The following is a 21,517-nucleotide window of genomic DNA, read 5'->3' on the forward strand; positions in this document are numbered from 1 at the left end:
GCATCCACCTTCACCCTCCTGTAATCGCCCTCCCTCTCTCTCCTGCCGTCGCTCTTCCCTGTTCCCTGGTGCTCACTGGAGGGCTAGCCCGTCTCATTGCTCTGGAACTATTACTCTCAACCATTCACTGTGAAATCCCTCTTCTGGACGCATCCTGCTAGGCTGAAGTTCACTTCCAAGGATCTGACTGGTCTGTCCTGGTTACCTGACAGTGGCTGAACTATTACCTTCTGAGTTTTTGTTTGTTTTTTGAAACCCAATAAACCTCTGTTATCCCTGCAACTGATTCCTCCTCTTTTACCACCCTGACAATCAGTAGCTAGAAAAGAGAAGAGGGGAGACAACATGCCCACAGTTGCATGCTACAAAATGCACACATATCTTGTGATAGCTGTTATTTACACTAGTGCATTTTCGTTTTAAAATGCATAACTTTTGCTCCGGTTACGCCTGACATTTTTAACCCTCAAAAAAAACTTTTGAAAATGCTGCAGACCCCATTTTAGTTTGAAAACTCTGGGGTTGTGTTTCAGTCTAAATGAACCAAAACGGAGACTCTTGAAAACGATGGCGTGGCTGATCCCCATTTGACCACATCAAGCATGCAGACGCGTCCGTCATCTAAATAATAGGGCATCTGCCTATACATATCTGTGATTGGCTGTGGAGTAGATTGACCAGCCAAAGGTAGCGTCGATCGCCAAAGCCTCACCACGCCCCCCACATATTAGCGCTACTCGGATTTTTTTCCATAAATTCCATATTACCATTAGAGATTAAAACGTCACATTTGAAATTGGTTTAATAAAATGCATTAATTCTATATTTTACTCAACAAGCTGCTTGTGATAGGCTCTGGTTCATTGTGTTGACAGTGACAATGTGACATGGGGTGCATCTCAAACAATGTGCTTTATACAACACATCTTTTGATATTTTGGCACGATGTAAAATTAATCTCAAATTATTTTACATCTAAATGTAGTTTTATGAACCTTAAATAATACACTACAAAACATGGGTTATCAATATGAGGATAAAATGGCTCACCAGATGTTACAGTCCTTGTGAACTTGCTCTCCAGGTGAATGGATTTTTCCATTGTGGTCACAGGTGCATTTTTCCCTCTCCACACACTGACCTTTCCCATTAACCAGAAGGTCATCTGGACACATACACCCTGATACACACCCTGTACTCACCTACAGACAAAACAAACCAAGAAGGAGCAGCATTAGTGCAGCAACATATTCTCTACACAATTTGCTATTTCATGTTATTAGTGTATTATAACAAAATCAAAATTATATTATTCTTTTCATTTTCATGTATGCTTATCCAACTATTCTGTCCAACCAATCCATTCTAACTCACACAATTGTTGGGGTCTTGTTTCTCACATGTCCTCTGACACTCCGTCCCTTTGTGTCCTTGTTCATGATTTGAGCAGTTGAAAAAGACCATTGGAGCTGCACAGTCTAAAACAACAGATACACGGATGAGGAGCAGAAAACTTCCACAAATCCTACTAATGTTGGCGTATCTCACTGACATCTCAATTTGAATTTGGCAACTACTGAAGGGGTATTTGCAGCTCACCTTTCTGGCTGGCGCAGTGTAATTTGCCAAGTTTACAGGTGCTGTAATATTTAAAATAATAATAATGAAATAATAATTAATAACAATGTTTTATCAATAACGAATAATGTGTCAATAATGTATGCTGTACTACTGTTTTTACCATTTAACACCATTATTGTCGATTGTTTCTGATGGCTTTATGATCTGGTTGCCATGGTAACAAGGACACTGGTCAGCAGTCACACATGTGCCGTCATCATTGAGGTAGGTGTCCTTAGGGCATACACAACCATGTACAGGTGTGAAGGACCCTTGGCAGGTGCTTGTTTGTAGTCCACTAAGAGAGCGGCATGTTCTGCCACAGCTGGTCACACCATAGGAGTACTTCATGTTGCCTAAACACTTAGTCACTGTGCAAAACACACAAACACACTTTTGACATTTCTTTTTAAGAAAGTGATTTAAACACATTAATACAGATAATAATGTACATTTTAAGCCATGCATATAAACAAATGAATACTTCAAATGAAAGTTCTCACCACAGTTCTCTGGATCCATCCAGCCCTGGAGAATGATTCCTCTGGCAGCACAGGCGTGGGCATAGTTGGAAATAGCCGCACACATGCACCCCTTAATATCTGCACATTTGCAGGTGTCATAGACACACCACTGCAGAGGATGAAACCCAAATTATAAGAAAGAGAGCTTTCAATTTATTTAATTTATTTAAATTATATTTTTAATATACTTAATTTAAAGACTCACCTGGTAGTACATTTTAGGAGATATTTCTGAATGACAAGCGGAAAAGACTCCGCTCTTGTTTGTAAGACGGGAACACCAGTCTTTAGCAAGTTTCTCTGAATGGAAAATAAAACACTCTAGATTTTCATTCTGACAAAACAGCCTTATTTTCACCTTGACAAAAAATGAATAGGTCTTTGTCCTCTACTATACCAAATCAAAAATATCAGACCTTTCACAGCCTTTATGTTTATACAACCGAGTACCTATTGCCAAATGCAGACTGCAGGGGTCAACAAATGTGTTGTCAAGTTTTTGACATTCAGTACGCTTTTTCCAAAAGTTGACAAAGGGTATTGCTGTGTCCTCTGTGATGCCCGACTCTATTTTGAAGTCATCTGATTGGACATCATTATAATTTCCACACAGGCCTAAAAGAAGCAAGATACTGAATTAAAAGCACAATACCATTCACTATGCACTGAAATATATATATATATATATAATCATTTTATAAATCTCAATTTATCTAATCTAAATTTATAATATCTTAGTTTTTAATATTGTAATTTTGTAATTGTAATTTTTTCCCTCTTTTCACCTTCCATAACAAAAAGTGATTCTAATCACATATTTTTGACTTACCACTCATTTTCCCTTTTTCTTCAGTGCTGGCTATAATATACAACTGCATAACTGGAGCCAGCTGGATCTCTAAACGAAGACTCTTCATATCAGCAATGATGAAGGAGGAAGAGGGCTTAAAGATGCTCACAGGACTTGGGACAACAAAATGGGTGGCTGGAATACAAAACAGAACATCTAGTCATCAGTGCCTATTGTTAAGGGTAATATATTTATAGGATGTCTACATTTGTAGAAGAAAGGGAAAGCCCTGCATTTTCCAAAAAAAAAAAAAAAAAAAAAAAATATATATATATATATATATATATATATATATATATATATATATATATATATATATATAAGCCATTCCGATTTTTGACAACAAACCTGTGATGCTAGGAAGCTTATATGGACTGCTTCCATTCAGTGTCACATCACCACTGGAGGAAAAACGAATCTGTTGCAACAAAAAAGAAAACAAAACATGTTTTGTAATTACATCTTAAAAGGTTTTATGAAAGTAAAATGGTAGTGGAGTATTTTGTAGCTACTGTGCACTATGCTGAAATCAAGTGTATCATTTTGAACATAGACACATTTGCTGGTGCTCTTAGAAGAAAATATTTTGGTTATTTTAGAATCTGAATGAAGAAAACATTTAACAGTAGAAAAATCCAGTCCTTACAGTGGTCCCTGAGATGACAATGGTAACTGAATTTAGACATGTGTCAGATCGGGCCCAACCACACTGTGCCAGATTTCCCACAACAGCAATATCACTGTCATTAGAGTGCTGGAATTGAAAAATAAATAAATCAATTATAAGAACCACCAAATTATATAGTTTTTATTATATTTAGGGGCATTGAATTGTCCACACTTTTTATTGTGGGGATTGTCTATTGTACTGACAGACCTTAGTGAGCATGTAGTCACAGTTTCCGCTGAAGGTGAAGGTCTTTCCATCGTAAGTAGTGACATGAGACCCTCCAACAATAGAGCAGATTCCAGGGCATTCCATGTTTGTACAAGTCCAGCGTCCAGCGGTGCAATTACTGACACAGTATAGCAGCAGTGTTAGCATGGGAAAATTCTGTCAAATGGCAGATGCAGGTTTGTGTGTTTTGACTCACCATGTTGTACAAGCTTCTGTGTATGAAGTTCCTGATGAGTATATTTTGTCATTGTGCATACACGGGCATTCATTCACAGGAATACAACCACTGGGACCAATGTCATTCTTAACCGTACCTTTACAAAAAGTGAGAAGGGTCTGGCCTCAGACATGCACTTGCATTTTCAGACATGCACTCTCAGACTTGCACTCTCAGACACCTGCACTTCCGGAAGTGACGTCACTTGCAGTCTATTTTATTTTTTTATTTATTCTCTTTATTTATTATTTTTTAATTGAATCTCTCAACATTTTACAACAATAGCCAGGTGGTGAAGACAAGAAAAAAGAAACTAAATTACAATGTCACTCACAATCGTCACTTGCACTCTCTGCTACCTCCCACATCACTTGCAATCCACACAAATCGTGTATGTTGCCAGTGGAGACAAGACGCTGTGGTGGTTTAACGATTAAAACTAATTTAATAGCATAACGTACAGGGTCCTGCAAGTCATCTGTAGGAGATAAAAACAAAGACCCGCAAATCCGTGGCCACAGAACAGCAGAATATGAACGCAATGGGCAAAGTCTCTCGTTAAGCGTTTTCCTCCCATAGAAAACCATAAACACTTAATATGGCTTAATGTATTAAGATAAAATAAGTGCCATTAAAAATCTAATTTGATATATAGTTTATTAATTTAATGTACTTCAAGGCAAGCATATGACCATGAATCCGCAAACTTTTACTTTTATACTTGCCCAACAAATGCTTAATGTGGCAAAACGGACTAAGATGACAAAGACCAAATTCAGTATAAATCTTATTGTTGACAAATATACCAGCAGATTTGAACGCACAACAAGAAATGCAAAAAAGTGATATTAAAAGGACCAACTCTGTAGAGGCAAGCAGACATGCCCAGAATGCAATGCCTTGAATAGACGTTTTCCTCCCGAAGAAAATCAATAATAAATCACATAATGTAGCATAATGGACAAAGACAATAATATAAAAGGGCTGTAGAGATTGTTCTATATGGGAAAACAGGAATAAACGCAACGTTGCGTTTATTCTGGGCTCACCTGCTTGTCTGTAGCCATTTTAAAAATTAAGAGGAGCATATTGGGTTTAGTCTATCTAATCTTTATGCCACATTATGCCACATTTTGCGGAGGAAAACACTACATAAATATACATTATATTGATAAACTGTATATCAAATTTGATCTTCTTTTAATAATAAGTGTGCGGGAGGAAAACACTTAACTAGAGACTTTGCGCATTGCGTTTATATTCTGCTGTTCTGTGGCCACGGATCTGTGGGTCTTTGTTTTTATCTCCTACAGATGACTTGCAGGACCCCGTACGTTTTGCTGTTAAATTAGTTTTAATCGTTTAACCACCACAGCGTCTTGTCTCCATTGGCAACACGCAAGATTTGTGTGAATTGCAAGTGACGTCGCAGGTAGCAGAGGCAGAAGTGGCGACTGCAAGTGACATTGTAATTTAGTTTCTTTTTTCTTGTCTTCACCACCTGGCTACTGTTGTAAAATGTTGAGATATTCAATTAAATAATAATAACTAATAAATAAAATAAAATACAAATTAAAAAAGACTTCTGGAAGTGCTGTGGTCTGAGAGTGCACGTCTGAAAATGCAAGTGTGTCTGCAGCCAGACCCTATTGCATTTTTATTGTAAACACAATATACATAAAACAAACATTTCTGATATTAAGCTCTGCTTGCAGCTAATGTAATACCTGAAGCATTGTAAGCATATTTTTGCAAGGAGAAGCTTCAACTGAAAATAGACCCATCTAGTGGAAACACTTAATCTAGGTGCAGAAAAACTTCCCCCTATCATTTTGTAAATCTTTTCTCACCTTCAGGGCAGAAACAGCCATCCACACAGTGCTCTTTACACTGTTCGGCTGCATCTGGAACTGAGCAGGTGCTTATGCATGGACCACCACACTCCATGTATTGCATGTTCATGGGACATGTCTTTGCTGCTCCACAGAACAAATGAAAAAGTGTGCCACAAAATATATCATCACTGCTGCTTTGCAAATCTGTAATGAACTGTTATGGAACACAGAATGCGTCTATCTATTGTTTTTATTTGTCTATAGCCTAGTCTATCATACTCACGACAGAGCTCTTCTGTCCTCCATGTTCCTGGTTTTCCTCCAGCATGTGTGCACTGTCGTGAAATCTCTGTGAGCGTGTTGCAGAGACAGTCGTGCTTGCTGAAACACCGACACAGGTCGTCTTCACAGACTTTTTTTAAATGAACTCATGTCTAGCACCCTGTAACAGTCACTAAACCCCGGACTGCTGAGATACTGCTGGCAAATGTTTGTCTGTGACTTAAAAAAATAAATAAATAAATAAATCAGAGGACACTCAGTGTTATTTAGCATCAATGAGGTGCTATGGTAGTTCATATTTGTTTAAGTTTGTCATTGTGTTTTTGTCATCATTGTTTATTTTTATTTTAAATGTCTATATTCTTTCATTCATTCATTATTTTCGTTTTTTATATACTACTTCAGTTAGCATGTCATTCAGGCAATGCTCCAAATCTATTAAAATAATAACAACTTTAATTTTGTTTCATAATACCTGGTTTATGCACTGATTATTAGGGAGAATATTGCCACCCTCACAGGCTTCAGTTGGTAACACTTTCCAATCGGACAAATCTATATGAATCAATTGTTTGGATATCATATATTAAAATACTAACTACTAAATCATTTCTGTTTTTATCAAAATGCGGTTTACCAAAAGAATCATCAGTCTTGTTGCCGTTGAAGTTTCCACAAAGTCCACGGGTCTGGCCTCGGAACGTTTCTTTAAGTTCAATCTGGGGAACATCGTATTATAAAATGATTATTAGATGACTCAGATCAGGCCCTATTTGTCCAACAGTGTCACAAATATACAAACACTTTTATTTTTGATACTCCACTTAAGACATTCTGCTGACTAATACAACTAGAGTATTAGTAGACTGTCCATTTGAAATCTGCTAACAATTTATTTTGGTAAAAGCAGACGTTCTACTGACTGTAAATAACTTTGTAACTTTGCTTGTCAGCTTATTCTACTACTCTTCATCACAACTTAACAGTCTGTACTGTACTAGTACTCTAATGAGAGTTACTTGACACATTGTTGCAGTTACACCGCGGTCGTCGATTGCTACCGCTGTGGTCAGTTGCCATCGGCGGTACTGCATGTGATGTCACACAGAGCCGGCCCAAGGCATAAGCGAACTAAGCGGCTGCTTAGGGCCCCATGGCCACCAGGGGGCCCCCAAGAGTACATGAAATTACATCGTTATTTTTATTTTTATTTTTTATTTATATATGTATAATATTTCAATGGATATCATATTGGTAATGAAATCCATTATTCAATTAAAAAAAAAAAAAACGCAATATTATTTTAACTGGCTCCTGCAGGATGCATGCACAGTTGGAGTATGACAGCCATAAGATGCCTGACTGGGGTAATTTAAATTAACTGAAGAAGCAGCGTCACTGCAGCAAAACGATTAACAATGTCACAAAAAAGGACATATCTTTCTGGTGCAGAAAAAAGAAAACGGAAGAAATCAGAGGAAGAGAAAAAACAGCAAGATAAAGGTAAGTTAAAAAAATGAGTATAAACTAAACGAGGCTAAATTGCAAGCTAACGTTAGCTGGCTAGTTAATTAAGCAAACAAGAAAGTTAATGTTTTATTTAACATCCGCAAATTTAAGATTTGCAGTATTAATATATTATAGTACAACATATTACTTAGCTGGATTAAGATTCAGGTTTTTGCATTCTGTGTAAAAATAACTTTCCTAGATTATATTTTTGTAATAAAAATAAGCTTCTGTTTCATAAACTTGGTGCTAATAATAAAAAATAAGCTTCTGTTTTATAACTTTATAACTGTTTGTATTTGACTAATTTGTAGTTCTTTGGTATTTAGCTTTATATTTTATTATTTATTATATTATTATTTTATTTGTAGTTGATTGTATTGCACTTTTTACATGTTGCAAAATTTTCTGACCAAAAGTAATTAAAGTGGTTAACGTTAGCCTTATATTTTATTATTTATTTTATTTGTAGTTGATTGTATTGCACTTTTTACATGTTGCAAAAAAATAAATTAAAGTGGTTAAAGTGTTTACAGTAAGAGCATTGTCTACTAGTTTATTTTGCTACTTTTCAGTACACCACATTAAGTATGCCAACTGGTACTGCAAGACTTTGAATGTTAAAGTGCAAATTAACACCTGACTACTCCTGTGGGTTTCCTACTGTTACAATTAAAGATTATAGCAAGGGTAAAAACATTGGTATGATGTAAGCAACACAGCTACAAAAAAAAAAAAAAATTATATTGGGTGTGTTAGATTTATGGTGTGCGAATAATAAAGGATTGACAATAATTAGTCATATTGGTGGCACAGAGGGGCCCCCAAATAAAATTCTGCTTAGGGCCCCCTGAAGGCTTGGGCCGGCCCTGATGTCACACAATCTATAACAAGCATAAAATACAGTGTTTCTGCAACAATTATTCTGCCGTTTAAAATAACATTGTGAAATGCTTGAAGATTTTATTTTAGGCAAGTCGTGATTATTTGAGAAGGCAAAATTGATCAAACATAGGCTGTGATCAACTCACTGCCTGCCTTTGGCCGCTTGGTCGTTACTTTAAAAAGCAAAAACCTTAATTTAACAAACAAAAAATGTTCCAAACATATTTCTAAATTAACTTCATAAAGAAACGAAAAGAAATATAATCACATTCCTATTAAAAACAAAACTGAGCTATTTTAATGGATGCAACAGTGTAATGGGAAAGAAAGAGAAGACTTGGGCTCCAGTCGGACTCGGGCCGGTAATTTTGATGAGCCGTCGGACAAGGGTTGGGCGAGGTTGTTACGAATTTATGCAACAAATGTTTGTTTATTATTTACCGTTCTTATTTTGGCTACATTCTTATTTAACTGTATAACATCTTTGATATTTACTTTAGTGTTTTTAGGCTAAAATAAACACGCACGTTTGTTAATAATTTTTGAGCCTCATTTTTTAATGTTTCAAAATTATATATATATCTGAACACCGCACCACTGACGGTAGTTTGTCCATTACCACCGTGGTGGAAAAAATCTGCCACACAGCCCTAGTTGCAGTTACTTAGGGTTACTAGAATGTCTAAAGTGGACAACAGAAATCTAATATTAAATATAGTAGTTGTATAAATGAACAGAGAAATGGCATACCATTAATGATTGGCCCTTCTCCCAAAAGACATTCACTCCGCGACTGTCAGAAATTGTAACACTTGATGCACTCAACTTGACTGCAATTCCATCTTTATAGGTTGCATTATACAACCTGTTAAAGCAATTACATGGAGAGAAATAAAAAATCATAATATTTAACAAAATACAGCAGAAATCTTTCTGTTTTTTTTTTAGAAATTTCACAAATGGTTTTTAGAAATAAGGCATTTAGATGCAAAACCCAACTCACACTTTGTTGTCCATTTTGACATTGTCGTTGGTGAGTTCAATGACTGAGCTCTGGAGATTGATTTTGATTTTGCTGAATGTGGCTGAGCTATTTATTATCTTTCTTTGCATTTCAATGTTAAAATCCTTGTTGAGCTTCTCAGCCAGAATGTAGTTGCATGCATCTGGCACTTCAAAGAAATGACCATCGAAGGACTTGAAATGGAAATTTCCCCATGTGCTGCAGATTGTGGCCTGATGATCAGGATTCGGTACAACTGAACCAAGAGAGACAGTTTATAAATGTGATCGGTACTAAATACTAAAAAAGAACTCTGAAAAGGCAGTTTCACTGATTTTTACAAAAAATTTAAGGACTGCATACCTGTAGTTATGATCATATTTCTCATGTCAGGGAACACTAAAATAGAAGACAAAGAGGAACATCAGGAAACAGTTTGAATTGTGTTCAGTCATTTTAATTGTTTAATTAATTGCAAGTCAATGCAATGAGTACTGGTCCTAAAACAATTCATTGATTATGTTGTGTACAATTAATAAACTGAAACTTAATTAGAAATATTGCATATTTTGGAATTATTACCTGGTATTCCCTTTTCTTGGTTTAGATATCTATTGGTTCAAATTCTGCTTGTTCAAATTAAACGTTTTAGATCACGGACCTCTCAGATTATTACTGGCATTAGGAATGTAACTGTATGAAAATTTCCTATCACCATTATAGTGACCAAAATGATCATGGTTATCAGTATTATCACGGTATTGTTAAAATGTACTGGAAATGTTCAAAAAGTACTGCCACATAAATCACCTCACCAAGTTTTATATTTAAAATCAACAAACAACAAATACAGTGACTTTTTATTTGCATAATCACTAAAACAACAACAGTAGCCTACCAGTGATGTCCAGATTTTAAATGACAACATGACTGACAACAGTTTAACTAATAGTATGTTCAAATATCTAATGTATATTTTTAAATAAAGCTGTGAAAAAGTTTCATAAAAAGATAAACCTCACATTTCAGCCTTTAAATAAAGAAAGGTGTTAAGTCAAAATAATAATTGATTTAATAAATTATTATATGTATTTTATCTGTTCCATAAATAATCAAGATAACTGGTCTGAATTGTTTAAATGTGTAGAATCCACTTAGGCTTGTTTTTCATCATCCGGTCAAAATTTAGGCTACAGCAGGGCATACAAATTCGGTCCTTTTTTGGCCAGACAAAAACTGCACACAATGTAAATGTAAGTCTCTGTAAATCCACTGTATGACACTAAATGGCGCCTATGGAAAAGCTGAATTACAGCTTTCCCGTGAACTCCGTGGATAAAGCAGAAATGTGATTAAGAACACTACTTTAGATATTACATGGAGTGAAGATGAAAACAAAATGCCATCGAATCTTTTCTGAAGACAGTCCGAAACTTCAGAGGTACATTTATATAAATACTTCATTCATATATTCATTATAATTCCCGATTTATGTTTCTGCCGGTTGGTGCTTAACCCCCAATTGCTGAGTGAAACGCACGGACTGCAAATACATTACCAAATAATACGCACAGTCTTTCTATGAGGGTTGCGCTTTACTAGATACAACAGGCCCGTAGCCAGCCTAGCGGAAGGGGGGGTTCTTTTTTTTCCAAAAAGTGGACCTTTTTCAGTTCCCACTCATTTTGTATTTAACTCTGAGGTTTAAATACTTCATTTTGTTGACTACTCATGCACCAATTTGTGCTGTATTATCATGTGTGCTGGTATTTTAATAAGAATGATTTTTTGATTCACCAAAAATATTTACTACAATGTTGTCAAACTGCTTACCAAGATATCGCCTTGTTCAGTAAATAGGAGAAAATTTTACACATTTTAAAGTGAAATTCATTAATTTGGTGCACTTTAAGAACTCAAAAGTAAGAGCTCCAACCCATGTTCATTGTACAAATTGAACAACCAAAAAAGTTGATGACAGTCTGAAAAATCGGTTCTAGCACTGCCCCTGGTGAGAATATACTGTGTTCTTCCTTGATCCATGCTACACCCTTCCACTGAGTTTTCTGAGCCCCCATTCTGGGCCCCTTTCAACCTCTGAGCCCTATGCAGTCTTTCCTCCTTTCCAAAATACAAATATCAAGAAAGGAATTTTATGCAGAAAAAAAAATAAAATTATATATATATATATATATATATTTTTTTTTTTTTTTTTTTTTTTTTTTTAAAGACCTGCAGAAATAGAATTAATATGGAAAAAGCTGTCTAGTAATATGTTAAACTGATATCCTGATTTACAGCTCAGATAATGTTCATTATCAAAAACAGTGACATCTGTTAAAATTGTAACAACCTTATTTTTTAAAAAAAACTTTATTATGGACAGGACAGATCAGAAAGGACAGGAAGTGATATGGGCGGCGGGAAAGGTCCCCGAGTCGGGACTCGAACACGGGAAGCCCGGAGCACGCTGCCCACAAGGCCATCGGCGCCGACAACCACCTTATTTTTGTATGATGAAATTATTAATGAACTGTGAACTGTGATCCGAGCGGAAAAACGGTCCGTGTGGCTCGCTTCAAATGGCTACCACATTTAATCCATAACGCTATTTTTGTCTTTCCGTCCCCAAATTTAAGACCTCTTGAAATTATAATTAAGACTTTTCTTATACTTATTAAGGTATTTAATACTTTTTATGGCTTTAAAAGTGCGTTGTTATTTAAAAGAACACTTGTTTAAAAAAAAAAAAAACGTACATAAATTCCGGACCTTTGACTGGATGGGGTGGGTCGTTCGAACCACCCGAACCCCCCCCCCTGGCTACGGGCCTGTACAATTAATAAATGCCTGTTTAGAATAAGCACTTATTCGCGCGTACACAGGCCAATGTTTGAGGGCGCACACGTAATATCTGAGGGACATGATCACTACATACATGGGAGAGGAAGCCAGCTGCAAGCCGAGAGGATTCGTGCTGGCCTGGCACCCTCTCATACAGTAATGCATTCTTGACATTTACCATTAAAATAACGCCAAAACGGCTTCAAATGAACTATGAAAACGAGAATAAAGTCGAAAAAGCTGCAATGAATTTCTTATTGCTTAAAATTAACGGACTATCTCGTGTTTTTCCGTGGGTGCTCGATTATTTCCGTGAGGATCGGCGCCTATGCTCTTAGCAATTTCAGCTTTTCCGCCGTCTTTTCACACAAAATGAAACTACTCTGCGTGCTGTGCGCAAATGAGACTGTTATTTAAAACTGTGCTTTATGCTGTACAGTATTTATTTATCATCAGTTGTTCAGATCGTGGTAATCGAATACGGTTTTAATGATAAGTAAAATATGAAACGGTAATACTAACCGTGGGAAATTTTTTTCATGATTAATCGTCAAACCGGTAATGGTTACATCCCTAACTGGCATGCCTCAAGGTTCAGTTGTGGGCACTCTTCTGTTTATTGTGTATATTTCTTCTAAATTCTGTGTAGATTACCCTTGTTATCAGGGCCGCTGCTGGCCAAATAACTGCTCTAAGCAGAATTGTATTGTTATGCCCCCTCCCTCAAATATTATGGAAGTAAAAAAAAGACCACCTACTATATGAAGTCAGAATTAAAACTTAAAAAATATATAAAAGTAAATAAATAAATAAATTGTAATTACATTTTATAAATTACAGCTGTAGCTCTAGATGGCTACCTGTTGCTATGATTTTATTAATACAGTTGTCTGATTGATTGTATTGTCTTAAACAATTCAGAAATCACACAAAAGAAAATTAAGCTGTTCTACTAGGATAAAACCATAAATAATTTAGGCAAGGGTTGTCATGTCCACATGCTTTTGCTGAACAAATTATAAAGGCTGTAGAATTTCTTTTGCAAGATTAAGTGGATAATTGAATTGAACTGAATTAAATGTTTGGTCGATATTAAACAAGGATTTGTTCGTCCAGTAAGTGTAACAACAGCAATTATCAAGCCTTTGGCACCCTTTGCTGGCATTTGTAATAACATGTAATGCACATAAATTGTTTATTTTGTATTAGCCTATGTATTACAACAGTGTTATCCAATGAAACCATATTATTAATAATAATAATTAACCAATCATTATTGACTCATTGGTTTTATATAATCCATTTTAAGACATGGAAACTAGAATAGTAAGGCAGATGCATTGGTGGTGGTAAAATTATTACCGACACTAAAATGTCAACAGCCAAAAAAAGTTTTACAGGATTATGAACGTACCTGAAAGTGATAGAGTGGCTTTACGGTTTGATTTTTTTTTTCTTTTCTTGGTGCCGGACTGCTTATTATGGTCATTTGCATTCAGCCGCGAACATTAGGTGAGGGAGGGCGCGGGAATGCGGGAATGGCGCGTCACATGTGCTTTGCCTAGAGCGTTCACCGTAAAATGTTAACTGTAACATTTTTTAGAATTGTAAATATATGTTCATGTTTCTATTTTGGATTATGCATATGCACATGTTAATATTAATATAGAACGAATTTATTTATTTATTTTTTTTTTTTTGAGCTGGTGCCCTCCCTGGGAGTTGGTGCCCTACGCAGACTGTGTACTCTGCCTATAGGGAGCGCCGGTGTTGTGCCCATTTTCGACCCTGCCAAGTTATTACCCCCTGTCGAAGAAATCGAAGGGTTGGGGGCTATAGTAATTTTGGGCACATAAGGTGTATGTTATGCTAATGACACCCAGCTCTGTTTGTCTTTCATGCTTGGTGGTTCGAAAACCACATTGTTTTTAATATAATTTACATTATTACAATTCATTTCTCCTAGCCTGGCAAAATAATGGCTCGATTAGTTCCGGGTTCCGCCTTCCGAAAAACGAAATGTGTTATGATTGGTTAACTATCCCACTGCGTTGCGATTGACGAACAGCTTAGACGGTGTTTCAGTACTGCCACGCCCTTTGTCAAAGAAGCTAGTTTAGTGTTCAACTGTTGGCGCAAACTAGATTAAAGTGATTCTTACGTTTTAAATATGGATATTTTTCTTACAAAAACGCATCGATTCGCTACAGGAGGCCTTTATTAACCCCCGAAGCCGTGTGAGGTAAATTTTAATATAACTCCGATTCCATTCGTTTGAAAGAAGGAAATCATAAACCCCTAGGATGCATGGAGGGTGAGTAAGTCATACGCTACAGTCTATGTTGGCTCTTATCGTTAGCCTACAAGATCGCCAATACATGATATTATCGTGCTAATGTATTTAATTATTTACATACATAAGAGTTTGGGTGACATCTGCGACAATAACGTACTAACTTATGTAAATGACATTACATGATTGGCATATTATTTCTTATTTATTTCTATATCAACTTCAGATGTTTAAGAATTTGGCAGCCTGGATCATGAACAACTTTGCTTGAGCACATTTCCAGTTCTTAGACAACTCTACTGGCTTCCAGTTAAATACCATGTTTAATTTACTTTTCACTTACAAGGCCACATATCTCTGTAATCTTCTACATGTTTATTCATCTTTAGACCTTCTGTATCTCTTGCTACACCTTATAATAATATGCATATTATTGTGCTTGAGTGTCTTAAAAGGAACCCATAAATAAAATGAATTATTATTATTTACATACTGAACCAGATTCATGTGGGAAAAGCATTAAGAACATGTATTCAACACATAAATTGACAAATTGAAATATTTACCTGTCACTCTGTGGTCCATTCCATAACCTGCTACAGCTTCCGTATTATGAAACATATTTGAGTCTTTAGACATAAATAGACAGAGACACATATTTACAGTAATACTGTGCAATAATATTGTAAAATGAGAAAACAAAACTGATTATAGCCAACGAACCTGCTAGTCTTTTTATTTGTAAATCACATCTTAAACCCCTTTTTATTAAACCCACCTTTTTTCTTTTTATTTTTGTGTTCATTTTGTTGTATGCCTATTATTCTAAAAGGCACTCATAAATAAAATGAATCATTATTATCTACATACAGAATCCGATTAATGTGGAATAAACATAAAGAACATGTATTATACGTTTTTCTAAATTATTTTTCAACTTCTTTTCATAGTCTGATAAATCCACTTGTTTATCTTGATCACAGAAATGAATACATTACACACATAAATTGACAAATTGAAATATTTACCTGTCACTTTGTGGTCCATTCCATAACCTGCCACAGCTCCCGTATTATGAAATATATTTGAGTTTTTAGACATAAATAGACAGAGACACATATTTACATTAAAACTGTGCAGTAATATTGTAAAATGAGAAAACAAAACTGATCATAGCCATCTAACCTGCTTGTATAGACTGTAGCCCCATCATCAGTAGGATGACCCATCTCAGCATCCACATCTGGGACATCCTAACAGTCCCCATGGAGACAACAACCATCCTCAAGAGCTAATGTGAGCTGTCTGTCAAAACTTGCTCTTTTATAGTGATTTTTCATCTTCTTTGGAAGAATGTAATTTGTGATCAGAAGGTGGAACCCATCTTATGCATTACCACGGGATTCTGTCTTTTCATCAGATATAGGTTTACTATCCTACAGTTGTGTTTGATCAATGCAAACCTTGGTTGCGAAAAACACTTGCCAGTAACAAAAAAAAATGTGTCTGCGTTTCATCTCAAACTAAACAAAGGTGTGAATTTAGTGGAGACACAACTGTTTTCTAGAGAAACTACTCAATATCCACCTATAAAGTCTACTTGCATTTACATGACACAACATTTGTCCTTATTTCATCTGTTTTTAAATGAAAATTAATTAATCACGATTAATCGCATCCAAAATAAAAGTTTTTGTTTACATAATATATGTGTGTGTACTGTGTATATTTATTATGTATATATAAATACACACACACGCAAGGATATATTTAAGAAAAATATGCTGTTTATATATTATATATATTTTTATATAATACTAATTATATGAATAAAAATATATACATGTAAATATTTCAAAATGTATACTGTGTGTGTGTGCATTTATATATACATAATAAATATGTATTATGTAAACAAAACCTTTTAGTTTGGATGTTGTTGCTGGTGGGGGAACACCTTAACTGTACACCTTAGAAAGTTTGTCAAACAGTCAGAATTAATAATTCAACAGTCCAGTAGTATAACAGTACATAAAGTCATCATGCACAGTTTGACTTAAAAAAAAATAAATAAATAAATGTACACATACGCTCAGATAAAAGAATAGTTTTCTGCATTTATATATCCTGGTTGGTCTGTCACTTTTAACACAGGACAAATCTATGTATTAAATCTAACCATATATGCAATTTATTAGTGAGATCCCAGGCCTCATGTATCGTACTATGCCACAGAATTACTCCATGGTTGTTACATCACTTGATAGACATCCACCAAATATTAAAAAAAAATTCTAATGAAATGTAATGTAAAATGACTGAAACAACCAGCTGGCTCACTGATGCTTATTTATGCAATCCTTTTTCTTGTAAATGTTTTATTGTAAGTAAAATTCATATTCTGTTTTGTGCCTAATATGTTTCCTTTGGATTGTGTGTAAAGACACAGTACTTCAGAATAGCATGTCTGGTATTATCAGCAAACTTGGACTGATCACATGGCCATTACATATATTATATTGTATTTACAGATTGAATTGAACCATAAGTGGTGAGTGGTCATCCTCCCAAAAGACAACCTGTACATGTTTGTTTGAGATCTTGAAACTTGATTGTAATTCCAGAATAGGATGCATTAATTTAAACATCCTGTCAGACCTGGTGTGCGTTTCCCATACAACGACGTGACTCGCTGATTATCCTCCGTAGTACGATGAATTGTTCTGGAAACGAACTAGCAGTCTTACTAACAAGGAACTATGCTTCTGACCACAGATCGAGAGCTGTAGTTCCAACCTTGTAAGTTTATGACGCTGTTTGCAAATGTTTGTTTGAACTATGGTTTCGGGAAACACTGAATCGTTGAATGCTGGTAACAACGGAACTTACAACCATAGTTGGCTAACGATGCTTTTGGGAAACGCACCACAAGTCTCTTACAAATAAACACATTTTTTATAATCAGTCAATGTACAGTATTTTTAAAATATAGTGGTCTTTAATCTACTGCTAAGGATTCTGGGATTGACATTCTCAAATAGCGAAAGTTGTTTTAATAACAGAAAAATAAAGTCAAGATGCCAACAAATCATATTCCATGTCAGTAACCGAAGACTATTGTTATTTATTAAAAAAAAAAAAAAACTAAAATTGTGTTATTACTGTAATGATAAAGTATTTGTATGATTTGTACCTATCATACTATATTATTGGACAGACTGACACATGGCTAACCATAAATCAACCCTATAAAGTCCAAAAATTAATAGGACCATTACATTATTTCAGCAAGGTTTTTGTTTCATTTAGTCAGGGCCAAATGTTGTAACTTTAAATCAATCAGTCCAGTTTCTATAAGCAATATATAAATATGTAAACATCATAAATGTCTCAGGTTACACATGTAACCAAGGTTCCCCCGAGAGGGGATGCAGTGTGGATTTCCTTTGAAGGGGAACTAAATAAAAGATATTCTCAGTGTACAACTCATATGCAAACATTGAGTTTTAAAATGCCTTTTTAAATGCCTTCATTTCAAACCTGCTCCATGACATTTAGTTCCGCTGCAGGAACACTCCTCAACATGGACATATGTATACGTTACTATGTCTCCGTTTACACAACTAAGACTGAAGTGAGTGGACTGGCAACAACTACAAGAGGACAATCCAGGTTTAGTTATTAAATCTGAACATATATGCAATTTAAAGTGAGATCCCAGGCCTCATTTATCGTACTATGCCACAGAATTACTCCGTGCTTGTTAGACTACTTGACAGACATCCATCAAAAGTCAATATTTAAAAGTTCTAATGAAATGAAATGTAATGTAAAATGACTGGAACAACCAGCTGGCTCACTTTCGCAAATTTATGCAATTCTTTTTTCTTTTTTTTCTTTTTTTTAATGTTTTATTGTAAGTAATATCCATATTCTGTTTTGTGCCTAATATTTTCATTGTTTCCTTTAGATTGTGTGCACATTCTGAAACAGTGCTTCAGAATACCATGTCTGATTATCAGCAAACTTAGACTGATCACATGGCCAATACAAATATTATATTGTATTTACAGATTGAATTGAACCATGAGTGGTGAGTGGTCATCCTCCCAAAAAGACAACCTCGATATTTGATTGTAATTCCAGAATTGGATGCATTAATTAAAACATCCTGTCAGACCTGGTATCTTACAAATGAAAATTGTCAAATGTCAAATTGATGTGGCGTGGTCAGTGTGAGGTGACATTAGGCTCGTTTGAGATGAGCAAATTCTACCCAGAAACGATCACCGGTGATCACCGCAAGATGCATGCCGGTTAGAAATGTGTCCGAGTTACATCCACCTTGCTCTGATGTCATGCTGACGTGTGCCAAAAGACTCTCGTGACGGCGAGGCGGCTGTGTCGGATTGAGCAGTTGAGCTCAGTAGCTCCACCGACTGCGCTGACCAAAAGCAAGATGGGAAAAGCCTGGATGACGACACAGCTTAAGGCTCATTGGTTCAGACAACCGTGATGTTGCCGTTCTTTTCTAAAATGTTTTATTATTTCTAAAATGATTTTTCTAAAATGTTTTATTATTTTTAATCTAATATCATGTGATTATGTGTTTAAATTATGCATGAATATTCCCAAACACTATGCCAGTGCGATCTCTGTGTGAGATATGTGATTGTTGTCATATTTCTATAAAAATCTAAAATGCACGGTTTGTATTAAAGTAAAAATGGATGATAAATACGCCTTTCGTATGGAATTAAATAGCAAGCACTTTGAGTGTCTTGTTCATCATATTTACTTTCATATAAAAACAAAAGAGCTGAAATAATATCATGTTTATCAGCAACACAGCACGTGTGATAACGCGATATCTGCCTTTGATCTCGTAGGCAGCGCCGGCCTGTAGGTTTATGGGGCCCTATAGGCAAGATAATGAAAATGGGCCCCACTAGTGTAAAAAATGTCATAGAAATTTGACGAGTGAAGACACACGAGTGAAGGCACATAAAATGACATAACATTTCAATATTTAAGTGTGAATGTGTATCAATTGTAACATTCAACAAACATATGCGCTCATAATGATAGTGTGATTTGCACACACTTCCCACAGCAAATGTCAAAGTTTGATTTGTCCAACCTACCTCCAGCTCATCTCCTTCTCGCTCCTCAGATTTTTCTACACGGTCCTTAGGGCCCATTCACGCCAAAGGGTACCTATAACAATACAGATACGGTTCCAAAAACTGTTCTACATGTTTTTAAATAGCAGAGACCACATTACAACTATAACAAATATAGCTGCAAGTAGCAAATAAGGGGCCAAGCACTACAGAAGCATGCATGGCAGCAAGCATCGGAGCAGTTGCAACTTGTAATATGAATTGCTATACAAAAACAGTTTTGTCAGTCGACATGAAATCCATAACTTTTTTCAGCAGTCTGAAGATGATCTAGCTCAAAATGTCAGACAGGAAGTTCAGCCTACTATGGTAAAATTGGTATCTATGATGTCGGAATGACCCAAGGAATATACTGAGATCAATTTCATACAATAGGCAAACATAATCAAATGTTATTAACATTTTTTACAATTTCTTTATAACTTTTCTTCCAAAAGAAAAGTTGCCCTCAAACTTTTTGAGACTAGTTTTATTACAAAAGGCTAATGCAACCAAAAGTTATTAGCATGTTTGGTGACTTTATTATTAATGGTTAATGAATGGTTTATCACTTTTGACCATTAGGTGGCGCTGTTTTCACATTGATGTGGTCAGTGTGAGGTGACAATAGCACATACAAAGTTGGTGTCAATATGTGACCCTGGACCACAAAATCAGTCTTATGTTGCACGGGTATATTTGTAGCAATAGCCAAAAATACATTGGATAGGTCAAATTTATCAATTTTTCTTTTATGCCAAAAAATTATTAGGATATTAAGTAAAGATCATGTTCCATGAAGATATTTGGTAAATTTCCCACCGTAAATATGTCAAAACTTAATTTTGATTAGTAATAATCAATTTTTTTGCACCATCAGATTCCAGGTTTGCAAATAGTTGTATCTCGGCCAAATATTGTCCTTTTCTAACAAACCATACATCAATGTAAAGTTTATTTATTCAGATGATGTATAAATCTCACTTTTTAGAAATTTACACTTATGACTGGTTTTGTGGTCCTGGGTCACATATGTCAAAGCTTGAGAGAGTTACAGCCTCGGACGCAGTTTGGCATGATTCCAGCGAATTCGTTGATTTGTTAAATGAAAACCATTTCATATATCAACACGAAATCCATACGTTTTTGCCAGCATGGTCTGAAGATGAGCTAAGTCAAATTTGGTGAAAATTAGACCGACGGTCTACGAAGAGTTTGAAAAAGTAGGTTTTCAGCATAAATCAAAATGTCAGACAGGATGTTCAGCTGACTATGGCAAAATTGGTATCTATGTTCTCGGTACGACCCAAATAATATATTGAGATTTATTACAATAGACCAATTTATTCAAATGTTATTAGCATATTTTTTTTAGCATAATTCCAGGGAATAAAATACACCTTTTTTTGTCGGGGTTCCCCTGGTAAATTCATATTTCAAAGGCTAAATATGACGTTATTGAGGTCGCTTCAACCCGCAGACATCAAAAACAACCCGTGGCAACAGTGTTAAAGTAGCCCAATTCCGCAAGAAAACCGCAGACTTGGCAACACTGAATGGCAGACTACAGCTTCTCACTCAGGGCTGTGTTTATG

At 35.5% G+C, this 21,517-nt stretch overlaps 1 protein-coding gene across 1 annotated transcript; it reads right to left on the bottom strand.

The window, feature by feature from the left end:
* Positions 1-1,046: 1,046 nt before the first annotated feature.
* Positions 1,047-16,061, bottom strand: LOC127156248 (mucin-5B-like). Its single transcript, XM_051098995.1, is given in 23 exon segments — positions 1,047-1,202; positions 1,375-1,478; positions 1,600-1,640; positions 1,742-1,991; positions 2,124-2,253; positions 2,350-2,444; positions 2,595-2,759; positions 2,974-3,129; positions 3,343-3,412; positions 3,641-3,748; positions 3,872-4,010; positions 4,089-4,206; positions 5,960-6,085; positions 6,228-6,354; positions 6,356-6,445; positions 6,702-6,781; positions 6,864-6,945; positions 9,371-9,485; positions 9,624-9,879; positions 9,987-10,022; positions 15,327-15,389; positions 15,789-15,815; positions 15,946-16,061. Coding segments are annotated over 23 exon segments (2,631 nt in total). The 5' UTR covers positions 16,043-16,061.
* Between the last annotated feature and the right edge of the window lie 5,456 nt (positions 16,062-21,517).

This window comes from Labeo rohita, chromosome 25, assembly GCF_022985175.1.
Source record: "Labeo rohita strain BAU-BD-2019 chromosome 25, IGBB_LRoh.1.0, whole genome shotgun sequence".
Taxonomy (NCBI): Eukaryota; Metazoa; Chordata; class Actinopteri; order Cypriniformes; family Cyprinidae; genus Labeo; species Labeo rohita.